This window comes from Antedon bifida, chromosome 7 (assembly GCF_963402885.1).
Source record: "Antedon bifida chromosome 7, ecAntBifi1.1, whole genome shotgun sequence".
NCBI classification, from domain to species: Eukaryota; Metazoa; Echinodermata; class Crinoidea; order Comatulida; family Antedonidae; genus Antedon; species Antedon bifida.
Genome location: NC_136232.1, coordinates 13818377 through 13831877, shown reverse-complemented (window position 1 = coordinate 13831877; position 13501 = coordinate 13818377). Strand labels below are relative to the sequence as shown.

The 13501-nt window shown below is 31.4% G+C and overlaps 3 protein-coding genes across 6 annotated transcripts in view; 1 reads left to right on the top strand and 2 right to left on the bottom strand.

Moving 5' to 3' along the window:
- LOC144849172 (uncharacterized) overlaps positions 1–13501 on the bottom strand; it is a 137840-nt gene that overhangs the window by 47263 nt on the left and 77076 nt on the right. Inside the window, exon 1 of one of the 3 annotated variants that reach the window (XM_078706199.1) lies at positions 13001–13327. The exons of 1 other annotated variant lie outside the window; for it this stretch is intronic. In XM_078706199.1, coding sequence (XP_078562325.1) covers positions 13001–13315 — 315 coding nt within the window. In that variant the 5' untranslated portion in view covers positions 13316–13327. Of the gene's footprint in view, positions 1–2778; positions 2982–13000; positions 13328–13501 lie in introns of those variants that run through there. One more of the 3 variants, XM_078706200.1, reaches the window with a different exon arrangement.
- Positions 1–13501, bottom strand: part of LOC144849222 (soma ferritin-like) — a 144065-nt gene that overhangs the window by 69604 nt on the left and 60960 nt on the right. The window lies entirely within an intron of this gene.
- The window catches only part of LOC144849185 (cleavage and polyadenylation specificity factor subunit 6-like), a 158421-nt gene that overhangs the window by 87344 nt on the left and 57576 nt on the right, over positions 1–13501 (top strand). The window lies entirely within an intron of this gene.

Below are 13501 nucleotides of genomic sequence, written 5' to 3'. Positions count from 1 at the left end.
GATTTTGAATTTGGGTGGAAAGGGGGTTAGGATTAAAACTAAACAAAGTGCTGAAACTTAAACTTTTTATTTATTAGTTTTCATTTAGTTATTTTATGATTGTTCTCTTACTTGCCATTTTGTACTGTACAGTATTGTAGAATACTTTCGTATTTAAAATTATTCTATGGACCTCACATGTTAGTACTGTACCTTGTAAAAATGTTGTCAAAACTGATATGTCAGAATTGATACAATTTGTATGTTCACGCGTACAGTACAGTACGGTATAACACTGGTGTGACGTAAGTCATAAGATAATTTCACAGTTTAAATTGACATGGTGTCCTTAATACAATTGGCTATTCTAGATGTTACAGTCTTTTATTTCTTTTAGCCATTTCTTGAAATATGGCCATCTTGTATTTATTGTCAGAACATGATTTCCAATTGATTTCCCAAGTTAAATTCTTTCCCGAAAGTCACTCTGCTTTTCGGATTGAAGAGCAATGAGCAGCTGAATAGCTTGTTTTTTTTTACAATACTGTACATTAACAAAAGTCAATTGAAATTTTTCAATTCAAACATCGCTGGAGTTAGGTCTGGCATTATAAGACAGGATATGTAGCCATCGAAGTATGTGGTTTAGTGAGTGTAGTACACATACAAAGGTGTACAGTAAGTTGCATATGCAAAGCTTACACCAGCCTTATGCAGAAACATACCGAAAGATATTTTTTTAAAGTTACCAAATTTATGTGTTCAAACTTGCTTGTCAAGCCAATCAGTAATGGATGAACTACTGCACCTTATTCAAGAGCTATCAACATTCTTCATCATGAGTTCAAGGAAAGCTATTTCATTAAAACCCAAGATGCAAAAGATCTCACTAATTAACCAAAGGAGTAGAGATGGATGAACAAACTGTCATTACTGACAGACTAAATCAAATCATCTCCCAATTTACAAATCAAACCTCTATTTCATTTATTTTGAGCTTTAAAAAATATAGATTTGTAAGGAAATTGATATTTCACATTCAATAAACCAAAGTGTCAAATATTTATTTTTGTCTACCACTTCAAAAATCCTTTGTACACTTTCTATAGAAAATCCGGCTTAAGTATAATGTTAGAGTCACGTTTATTATTCATTGACGTCCAGCTACTCGAAATGTACTTAAACAGGATAATAAAAAAAAAGACAAATGACTGAAAAAATAGCTATGATAGTATCATAATCCTGCGACACCTTGACCTAAAAAACTAATGTTTCACACTTATTTTCATTCATTATTCTTGCTTATTAATTGTTGGATTATGTATTTAAACTTTTAATGACTACAACTTATATTTTGTGGTTTAATTTTACTAATCAAAAGTTGTCAGTAATTTAATGTTTGACGTCATTAATATTGTTTTATTAAAGCACATCTAAACAGTAAATTGAGAACTGAAACGGTCAGTTTACTCCAACTAAACAGAAAACTTGTTTCATTGGAATCCTTTACTTAAGTAAAACAAGAAAATAAATGAACAAACGACTCTGTAACCTTATGTAATTCTGTATCATCTTGCTTTTGTATTTTACCCATTTTATCATATTTGTAATGTTTTATATACGCGAGAAGCAAGATAATTTTCGAGCCAGAGGAACTTTTTATATAGCGAACAAATTATATTTCATGTAATGTTTGTTATGTTACTATAGCACTGTCACAATGGTGGTAGTACAGTACAGTATTTACGATTTGATTAATTGAAATTAGAAAACAACACACTATTTCTGTAAGGGCGTATTGGTTCATAATTGTTAGGATCTATAAGTACATCTTATGCCAACAATGGTGGGTGTGGGCAGGTGTCGCTGCCATCAGGTAACCACCTTCCCTAAGCACCAAGGACTGACACTATCTACAGTATGCAAAATATTTTAATGTTTATCACATTGTTAATTCTCACAGTTAATCAGAGGGTTTAACTATGCAGTAGATATGAGTTGAATAATAATGACATATGAATAAAATCAATCATAAAAACAATCTTCGATGCTTGAAACTTATTGTACTGTATGTGGTACATAAAATAGGCTAATTCACCTATTGAGACCCACAACTTATGCCACATACAGTAGCCAGAATGGTATGAAAGTCCTTGTAGTACATGGTACATACAATACCATGACAAATAAAATCGCAAATTTTGTTTTTCTTTCAAAACTTTCATTTTGTATTATAAATTCTTACAGAAAATTGAAGGTAAACATTTAGCCCTTGCACAGGCGTTAGAATCTCCGTAGAGTGTCTCCATATATGGCCCACTTCATTTATTAATTCAAGGACCACAGTAATTTAATTTCAGGCAGCCTTCCAAAAGCATTTACTTACTGTAGAACTCTATACAGTATTTCATGTATTTATATTTTGAATTGAAAAAATATGTTATGTTGTTAAAAGAAACACTTGCTTGTAATTACAATTAGTAATCCGAATATGTTCTAATTTTGGTGTTGCTCAAAAAAGTTTATACAATACATGTTAATCTTTTTGGTTTAGGTTCTATAGTAAAAATCCTTGTCTTTTAAATGTCTGTGAGACATAAATTAAATAATATATCCCCTAGTAAACTTACTTTGGTTTATTAATTATTACTAATCATACATAGATGTATATATTAATAGACGTTTTTTTGTGCTCAGATTTGACAGATAGGTTTTGTTAAACTAATGTTGTACGAACTCCCAGTTATACAGTATTATTGTGACAATACAATGTCACTAAAACATGAAGCTGAATCCTACCTCTTTTGACTTCAATTCGCTCAATCTTCTCACCTCATTCAGGGCAACAAATTTGCGCATAAGATCCCAAGATACGTCTTGCATCTTGATACAGTCCAAAGTTCAAATTTCAAAAGAAAATACTAAAAAAGGTATATGCCTACCCATTGGGTTACTACTGCAGGAAAAAACAGGTTTAGCTGTTAGAATAACTATAGAATAAGTATAATGATAGTTGCATTAACTGACTTCTTTGGGTTATGGTACAATGAACAAGTTTCCATGCATTGTGGATTGTAAGTCTTTTATCTCAACAAAAGGTAGACTCTTCCATTATATTTAAAGGGGTTTAAAAATACAAATAATCAGTCAATATTGACAGAAATAGGATACCTATCTTGTTTGTAATACAAACAATTTATTATATACAAATACACATTTAATGATTGAATTTTTAGATAACAGGGCATATTACATAACTCCTTGTAGATTTCTAAACAATTTTGTGTCATAGTACTTTCCTTGGATGTATTTCATACACTACAACAGACCCGTGCATTTATTCACTTAATATACTATGTATATAGCTGGGGTTTTGTGCTATGGTTACCTTTACAGAATATTAACAAAAACTTAAACTAGAGAAGATTACAATCACAACTATATACATAATACACTATTGTAAAATAAAACTATGTTTTCCATTTATAAATGACTTTTAATGCATTTGCTAAACTCCTACTGTCCTATATTTAATTCAGTTACAGGTACACGTCAGTACAGTAATTTTTAAAAAGTTATATGAAAGTTGAATGGAAATATACTTAGTAAAGATAGCATGCAAGTCTATGAAACATGAAACATCTAAAGTTTTACATTCTGTAAGGAATATTTGTTTTTAGAAACATTTTTCCCTAAAACTGAAAAAAAACCAAAAAAACAGCAGTTCCAAAAAAATCTTTGCTCAGGGGATTGCTCATTAAAATATAGTGTAGCTAGGGTCAAATATATCTGTATATTTCCTCCCCATGATAGGCTTAAGTGTGACTAGCCTCACCCTGAACTGTAATTGTTAAACAGCCAAACAAGTCATACGTAAACATGACTTAATTAGGTTAAGGGTAATGTTTAACAATCATGCTGAGATAATATGTTTTTTTTTAAAAAACTAATAAATTGTTAGAGAACCATAAGTAGATTTATTAAATCAAAATAAATGTGACCAACCCATTTGCAACTATACGCAAACAAGGTTTTGCACACTATTTAGCTGATGCTGAATCTATTCAAATTGACATGCTTACTGCATAATAATCACAGTTTGACTTTTTCAATATTAAAATCTCCTTTACATAACCCTCCTCCTCCTTCTCCTCCCCCTCCTATCTTTCACTATTAATAATATATCAAAAATACAAAACCAATTCCCCATCCTATGGGTTGTGCTGGAGATGATCTGAACCTGTGAGTTCTCTCTGTGGATGGCACCAGTGACATCATAATGACCATTAGAATTTTATTTTGGCTGCAATGCTTTCTTTATTTACAATCAAACTGTAAAATCTGGTTTCAAAGAATATAGTTCATTGGAGTTTTTCTATGGAAATCGTTCTTAATTGCATAAAGCATGTATTGTGGTAATACAGAAACAAGATTTATTGGAATATCTTGAATACAAATAATATGGTACTGGTGGTTCCAAAGTCAGTAGTCAGAAACAACTACAGTTGTGTAGTAAGTATTGTATGAACTGATTTAATCATTAAAATACAATTAGCAAACTCAAAGGTGTTTTGTAGTGGTTAAATCTGATACAACACTGTTGTATTTGTCATATTCTTAATTTACTGTAGTAGTAAAACTAAAAGCATTGTCTGTCAGTGTTGCCTACGTTAAACAATAATATTATAATAGAAAACAATGCTATTGGTAGCTTTGAAAGTTTGCGTCATGGGGATAATTCATATAAGAATGGCAATGACAGTTCAGAGAAAAAATGAACGCTATGATTAAAGTCCACAAATTATAAGAAAACATCGTAACTGATGTATTTATTTAATTTTCCTTGGAATATGGTTGATGTTAAACGTACATAACAATTACAAAAAATACTTGGAACAAATGAAAAACCAGAGAAAAATTATACTAATGCTATATGGATGGGTTAAAAATTAAGATATTATAGATTAGTGAAAGGCATTGTGAACATTCATAAATATTAACATCTGTACAATATTAAATGTTAAACATTTTGTACAACACATTCTATTAAAAAATCGGTGATGCTTTATATAAATTAAGAATCGGTAAGTCGTTCATTTTGTTTGTGGAATTTCAGTTTGTTTGTGGAATTTCAGTTTGTTTCAGTGACGTTTGAATGCATATATTAATTATGCACATTACAGACAATGTGATAATAACATATTTCTTCCAGTTTCTGAAATCTGACATTGCACTATGAGGAGGATATTAAAGAAGAACTGAATAAAGTTCATGAATCATAGTTTGATGCATTACTTTAATACATATTTTTTCCTTTTACTCATTATATTAAACTTAAATACCTCAATAAGATCAATACCTGGCTTAATCCAGTTCACACAGAAAACTATTATATACTCTGGACCATGAGCTTAATGTCTAATCAGAAGGAGGCTTTACCAAGGACACAAGTGTTAAGTTAGAGGATTAGCCAAGTCCCTCTCTTTTAAGTTAATAATCTACAAATGACGTACATACCTTTCTTCTTTAATGCCATAGAATTATTTTGAATGATAGATCAATGGTAAATAATATTGATCATTATTTCATTTAGATGGTAATTCACCCCATACTTTCGCCCCATCGTCTCTTAACTCCAATCATATTGAAAAAAAGTCCTATACCTAACTACAGTAGCATGGTGTTGTTTTTTCACTTTTTTCTTCCTTAAAGATTATATGAAAAAAAAATTGTTTTTTTGTTGAATATATCAATTTAATGTTACATATTAATAGTTGTTCACTTTGACTAAAAATTGGATTGAAGACAAAATTATTTATCTGAAAAAAAAATTAATTTAAAGAAAAAAATAGTCTACCGTACCAAAAGGATAGTCAGACAACAGGTTTCTAGTTAAATCTAACCATTTTGTCTTTTAAAAGTGAATCATCGTTATTATAGTTTGTTTAAAGTAAATAACTTCAAAATGGCCTATTAAAAAATTGATTTTATTCATCTTTATTTTTTTCGTGTTTTAGGGGACAACACATCTTTAAGCAATCTCAACAACACGTAAAAACATAAATGTAAATGCTATGGTATTTCATTATAGTATTTATAGATTTACTATAATAGTAGCAATGATTAAACAAGAAATATGTCTGAAAAATATGCTGCTCCGACTTTAATTATCATCCTATTAAAAATGCATGGTTACTTACAAAACATACATTTTAAAACTTCACTTCATATTATTGTATAAACTGTATTTCATTTTTTTCTTTGACTTCTTCTTTAACTTTTTTAAAATTCCAATTTCTAAAATAGGGTCATTGACCTGACATGAATGTACAGTACATTATTTGCACAGTATTCTCATGGGTTTAATATTCTACTGTAGATGATACAATGCAATGTTGAGCCACATCACCTCTTCAGTACAGCCTGCTAAAATAAACTGAAACAGAGGGCAGTAATAATAATAATTTATTTGGAAGCTACACTTTTGAAACAGTGGCACACTTCTTGAATGAAGGTGCGTCCAGAGTAAGTAAAATAAAAGTTAGAGAGAAAAAAATGATTTAACAATAGGCCTATTTACAGTACAAGGAAACTTAAACTCAATTATGTACAAGTATTATAAATAACATTCTAAAAATACAATTCAAACTTTTTGGAAAAAAGTCTATAAAAAAAAATGTAATAACAAGTAAAGAAAGTATTGAACACTATATATACTTTGCTACAATAAAATATTAATAATATATTTTAAGTAAACTTATCTTTGACAGAAATATACACCAAATGAAATGAGTATTTATGGGTTATAGACATAATGTTATAAATCTGTCATAGCATGTTAGACAAGGATGGTTCTAACTAACAAGGCTTCTATGATTTTACAGGAGAGGTCAATGACCGCTAATCTTAATATTAATGTACATTTTGCACTGTTGAATAGTAGTATGATGAATTCAAGTTTAACATTTTTAATGGTTTATATTGTTGTATAATGCTGAAATTTTAGACGCGGACGGATGATAAGAAACTAAGAAATTAGGGCCTGTTTCTGCTGCAACTGCTCAAAATACGGTATAAAAATACGGTATAAAATACGGTATATTTATACCGTAGTTTTTAGTACCCCGTTTCTGCTAACAATACTTCTTGGGTGGTCGTGTTAAATTTCATCATTTTTACCCAAATTGTCATTTATTTGGTCGATAATTAAAAGAACGAATTAAAAGACGTTTACTATATAATTTCAATATAAAATTTAATGACAAAAAGAGAGATCGACGTTTCGGTACCATCATAGAACCATTTTCAAGATCAAGTGAATACAAAACAATAATAATTATGTGCACTAAGCACCAAAGTTGGTGACAGGAAATGCTAATTGAGGGCTAATTAAGTAATTAGCTCCTCCTACTGAGTTAGATAAACAATTTAGCTTTGATGGAATCCGATTGTTTATTGAGTGTAGGTTTTATCTCTTTGATCCACAACATCTCCTTAATTAGGCAATCAAACTTATTGTTACATTTAGATAAGACTCTAAAGTATTCTGAGATATCACCAGTTATGCCATGTTGTTTTAGGTGATCGCCTATAATACTTTTGTTATGTTCATTAATGCGTTTTGTAAAGGTGTCGGCAAGTGTAACCGACATAGTTTGTATCACACAAACCACATTGAAATTTGTACACAACGCATTGTGAATTAATGATTCTGGGTTTCATTTCTTTAGGTTTTAAGGTGTCACCTATCTTACGACTAGTAAATACTGGTAAAATATCATTTTCAATCTTCGCACTAAGTTGTTTAAGTTGTTTAGTAACCGTGTTAGAACAAGTTTGATCCTTGTACGGTAGTACAATCCTAATAGGTCGCAATAAAGGAAGTTTTACGCCTCACTTTCAACAGCCTATCCCTAGTGATACAGATGTTGTGAGAGCACAGAAAACATCGTAATGAGGACAAGTAATTCGTTTCCTCCCCGAGTTATTGTCTTTTGCAATGTTACTGCTTTCGCAGGCTCTTCAGCTTTGAGTTTACTTGCTTTGGAGACAAGTCTATTCCGTACTCCTGCTTTATTTTTAGAAATGTCTTTATATGTTATATGCATTTATGTGGTTGTCCCTTTTATTACCTTTTAGTTGGCCGGACATTTTAGCTTGCCCTCCCTCCCCACACAGATTTATATAGTAAATACTGTGACGTCTTCGCTCCAAATTTTCGCCGAATATATCTATACACATGTGTAAAACAGCTGACAGCGACAGAAAATAAAAACACGATGTTGACCTCATGTGGCAGGTAAAAAAAAATACGGTATTTTTTATTGGCAGCAGAAATGGGTACAAAAAATACGGTATAAATTTGTAAATACCGTATTTTATCCACAAATTTTGTGGGGAAAATATGGTATACAAAATACAGTATTTTTTTTATGAGCGCAGTTTCTGCTGCCAAAAAAATACGGTATTCAAAAAATACCGTATTAAATACGGTATTTTCTTGGCAGCAGAAACAGGGCCCTAGACAGAAAGCAGTCTTCAAAATCGATACTCAAGATTTAACAAAATTTATTCATCCTACAAACAAGAGGAGCATTCACAAAATACAAATTATAATAAAAATGATGTTAAAATGCAACACAAAATGTAAAAATATACAAAGATAAAAAAGACACCAAAAATCTTAAAAGATGGTGGTGCTCTCAAACGTCCGAACTATGTGCCTGTCTTGCACTGCACGATGCATTGGGTAGCTTTCATCCTCCAAAATGCAATCAAACAACTGCTGCAAGTAGACTGATTCCACCGCCATTTGGCACATGCCCACCATCCTTTCTACCTTCCTAACCACCCTATCAATTACTTTGTCAATGTAGCATCCACACCCTGTGATATACTACGACCTAACCTCATCTGTATGTCTGTATTGTATTGTTTTAATTTAAAAAAAAAAAAAGCTTATGACACAAGTCAACTTTTTGAATGCTTGCTGAACTCTTTTACTGAGAATAGTCAAAAGGCATAGCCAAGGGGTTGAATGGGATCAAAGAAAAGAGAAAATAGGGGGAGTTTATATTGTTGACTCTGGAAAAATCCCCTCTAGGTGTTTGAGATTGTTCAATAATTACAACGCCTGACTTGTGAGTCAAAGTCACATTTTCCGACTTTGATATTTGAGCATTGAATAAAATTCACACAGATTCAGTCATTGCACAGAAATTATGCTTTATTGTAATTTTATTACCTAACTTACATTTTCCGCTAGACAAAGTTATTTGTACGAACCAAACACTTTTGCGATACCCTTTCAATATTTTATTATTTCGTCAATAGAATAGTGACTAGCTACAATTTTCATGTAGGGTTATGTGTCTATTAAGTTGTTTGATTTACATAAGCAATGTAAATTCATGTACTGATCAACAGCTTAATGTTGAAAGATGATGTTGACCTAGAATGGGATAATATGAGTACAGACTATAGAGTAAAGTAAAATGATGTTACGTTATTACACATGATTTGATGGAGGCCTATCAAGAAAAATTTACTGAGCTAAATGTCACATACATAGAACAATTATTTGGAATGTAACCTTTCTGTTTAAAGGGTCAAAATGGTGAAATATTATGTCATAATCCAAACCTCTGTTAACATTTTATTATTGTTTATACATAACCACTGGGCCATCCTAATCAGCTTTCTCTATCCTAACAATGGATTCAAATCCAGTGAAATTCCGATAGAAATTTGAAACTCAAAAAACAAGTATACCCTTTGGCAAGTGACTCAATTCTATGGATTTCAAAAGAAGTTAAGAACACCTAGGATAATATCTATTGTTATAATACACCCCGACTTTCATTTCAATAGGTTATGGAAAAGGACTATAATTTTCAAAGTAGGATTACCCTTGGTGTTGGAATAGAACATTCATGGAGCTTAGGTTTTCTCTTTACATATCTTTTGGTTCATTTAATTAATCATTTGATTGTTTTAGCTGTCAAACCAGAAAAAAGTCTTTGTTTTCATTATTTTAAGGAAAAATCACAACTTTAAACCAAATATTTTGTGTTCTCATCGCATTTTATATTCATGGTTATGTCAGCGTACTGTTCTAACAATTTTTCCTTCACCAAACTAGTGTACTTAGGAATTGATTTTTTTCCAAAATCATTATAATGCCTTTAAAAATTGTCAATATTACTGTATACACGAAAGAATCCTTGTATTAAAGAGAATGACGCCTGAAAATGAAAAAAAAAGTCCTACCTACGTCATCTACTAATTGCCTGTACCTACAATGTTATAGTAATGTTCCCACTAGGATATATACACCCTATTTAATAAGAACACAAATTAAGTTACTCAGAACTGATATCAAATGTTGCCAAGTTTGACATTCTCACTTTAATTTCTATAAATTTGTCAACACATTTATTGAAAATAGGTCAACCGTATCAACACTTCTGGGATGATGTACAGTAATGTAAATTAAACAAAAAACTTAATTGGAAAGCAGAAATTCTGTGACAGATAGCACAGTTGTCAACGGGTCAAAACTGATATTCAAACACCTTTTTCAGTTGGATATACCAAGAGAAATTATTAATGACGTGAAAAAATTAACGAGACCTTTGGGTGTAATAAAATATTCTACCCTAACACCTAGTTCAAGTTGCTTTATAGGCACACTGTGATCTTTACATAGTATTCAGTAGGACTGTCGTCATCATTGATGAATTCCTATAGCAGCAAAACATAATACTTTCTTATTTTGCTGCCAAGTCTTTCTGTGAGCCTACTAAAATGATGCTTTTTCATCATTCCATGCATTTCTGTCTGCCTTTGATTGGTTCCCACTAGAGAACTTAGATGCAACACAAGTGAGTTGACCAATGACAATTACGATAGTTAGAATAATCCATCGCATGTGATTGGTCAAATCACTTATGTTGCGCTTACGTCCTTGCATTGCATCTAGTGGGAACCAAGCTTAGTGGTGATCTAGGATTTAACAAGGGAAGGGCGTTTCACGAAAGTGCTAATCAAGGTGTGTAACGCTGAGAGGAGGTGGGTTTGTGAGAGGTGTCTCCTTCCTGCCAAACGTTACACAATTTATTTCATAAATCAAATAATTTTGATATATACAGTCAGTTTAGTCACTTTCCTACATTTCCTAAATGGTCCAACATTTCTTTTTTTTCCCTAAAAAATGCATTCTGAAAGTTAAACTTTCTGGAAAACCAAAAAGTTGAGCGGTTTGGAAAGTTGACTTTATAATATAACCATTATTCTTTTCTTTTGTAAAAAATAATATGACCAATGACACTGATTATAGTCAATTCTTTAGTAAATTGTCTAATCATGGTAGTAGGATAAACAGAACCATTTAAAGTGAAATCTTTTTATTGTAGTATTCTGTTTTTTGATGTAGATCATAGCACAGCAGGGTGATGGGAAAGTTCCACAAAAACCTTACAAAAACATATATAAATAGGAAAACGGATTCAATAGATAGCAAAGTCTACATAATACATTTAATTTGATAAAAAACACCTTTGCTATTCTACAAACGCCATTAGTCAATTTTTCTACAAAGTTTCTTGTCATGAATTTGTTAGACAGGTACTTAGCCCACCAGGTGTTCTTTACACCTGAGTACACAAATACAAATTGATCTTAAGTTCTGACATGGTTCAATGATTTTTATAAGTAACAATAATCAATCACAGCTTCTACTACTATTCTTGAATAATATATTGAATCAAAAGATTCAATACTGTATAATAGTCAATTTCTCCATGGTCAATCATAGAATGGTAACTACCCTTGACAAATAGTTTTAAACTAATTAATGGTTGATGAGTGTGAAATGTCATTCACAAGCATTGCAAACAATTAGTTAGTAGTTTACAGTAAACTTAAACTGAACTATTGTACAAAAATACTTGTTTATGTTGTACCATTTCTATTTGAAAGTCTTTTTCCAATATTTCCCATTTGGCAGTTAATTTTCAAATTAAATATTATTCAATTTTGGTTCTTGCAGAATTGCAACTGTTTTTGAAAAATAGCTTTCAACCCAGTTATGTTCTACTTTTGACCAATTTGACACATAGGCCTATAACAAATGTAAAAATACCAAAATGTACAGTAAAACTCAATAATGTTAAAACATCATTTATTTTATATAACTATTGTACATTTGAATAAAAATGAATTACTATATGACCAAGTAATAGGGGTCTTATTACACAATTTGGAGCAATAGATTTACCAAAGTTGTATGTTTAAATTTAGCCTACAGTAAATTAGGGGGTGAGACTATACTTAAGCATTATCACCATATTATGGTAATAATATTGGAGAAAAAGACTAAGCTTATTGTATTAAATCGTAATTTTGAAAATTACAATTATTAATAATAACATTTCAGCAACTTTACAAATCACCACAATTCGTTTAACCAACAGTAAAATTTAAATTAATATTGTATATCCATGGAAATGTCTATTTACGTTTGAAAATATCTACATGTTTTACTTATGAATTGTTAGAATTGCTTGATATCTTCAATTAAAAATTGAATACCGCAATGCATTATGCACTATATGGCCCTGTTTCTGCTGCATATTTTTATAATGTAATAATATACGGTATATATATAATTCTGCTGAAGCTAGTTTGTTGGAGAACTGTTAACAAGTTTACTTTTAATACCCAATAGTGACCCTTCTTCTACACAATTTATAGGCATTTGACTGTGTAGGCTTAAATTTACCCAAAAATGAACTGTATTCTGTAATCTACTGAATACAAATCAAAAGTGAAATGGAGATTCAATTGCCATTATTTAACATACAATAATCATAATAACTTTATGACGTTAACTTTGTGATGTAGAACTTTCAAGCGCTTCAAATCTGGCTAAACAAAACAGGTCCCTGGATAGCATTTTTAGTAGGCAAGATAATAATACCATGCTCAGTAGGGGAGGTCTAAATGTGTATGATAAACTTACCGCTTTCGGGGTCAACAAATGTCTCTGACTAAAACCGCCAGTATCATCCTCATCTTCAGCCTCTTCCAAGATGCTGTTTGACTCAGAATTAGAACGCATATATTTAATCCTCATTGACATTGTATTCCTAGTTAAAGGGTAAGGAAGACTAGAACTTCTCTCTTGCAGTTTAGGCCTAGCTCTACTCCGCCTCGTTCCACTCAGGGAACGTCGCAATCTACCATCCACAACTGAACCCATAAGTTTTGAGGCAACATCAACGATAATTCCCGCGTCAAATGCTTGATAATTAAAGGCTTGCATGTGGTACATCATTTGAACCTGGAGACATCACGACACTCATCCTCTAAGCAAGCGTTCCTTCAATTGCTACTAATGAATACATAGCAGGGGGCCCTGTAGTTCACTGCTGCTTTAGATAACAGGGTTTGAAGTGTGTTTGTGACCTACTCTTCTCAATAATCTATCCTGTCAGTGGACAAGTACACTTAATTCTTACTG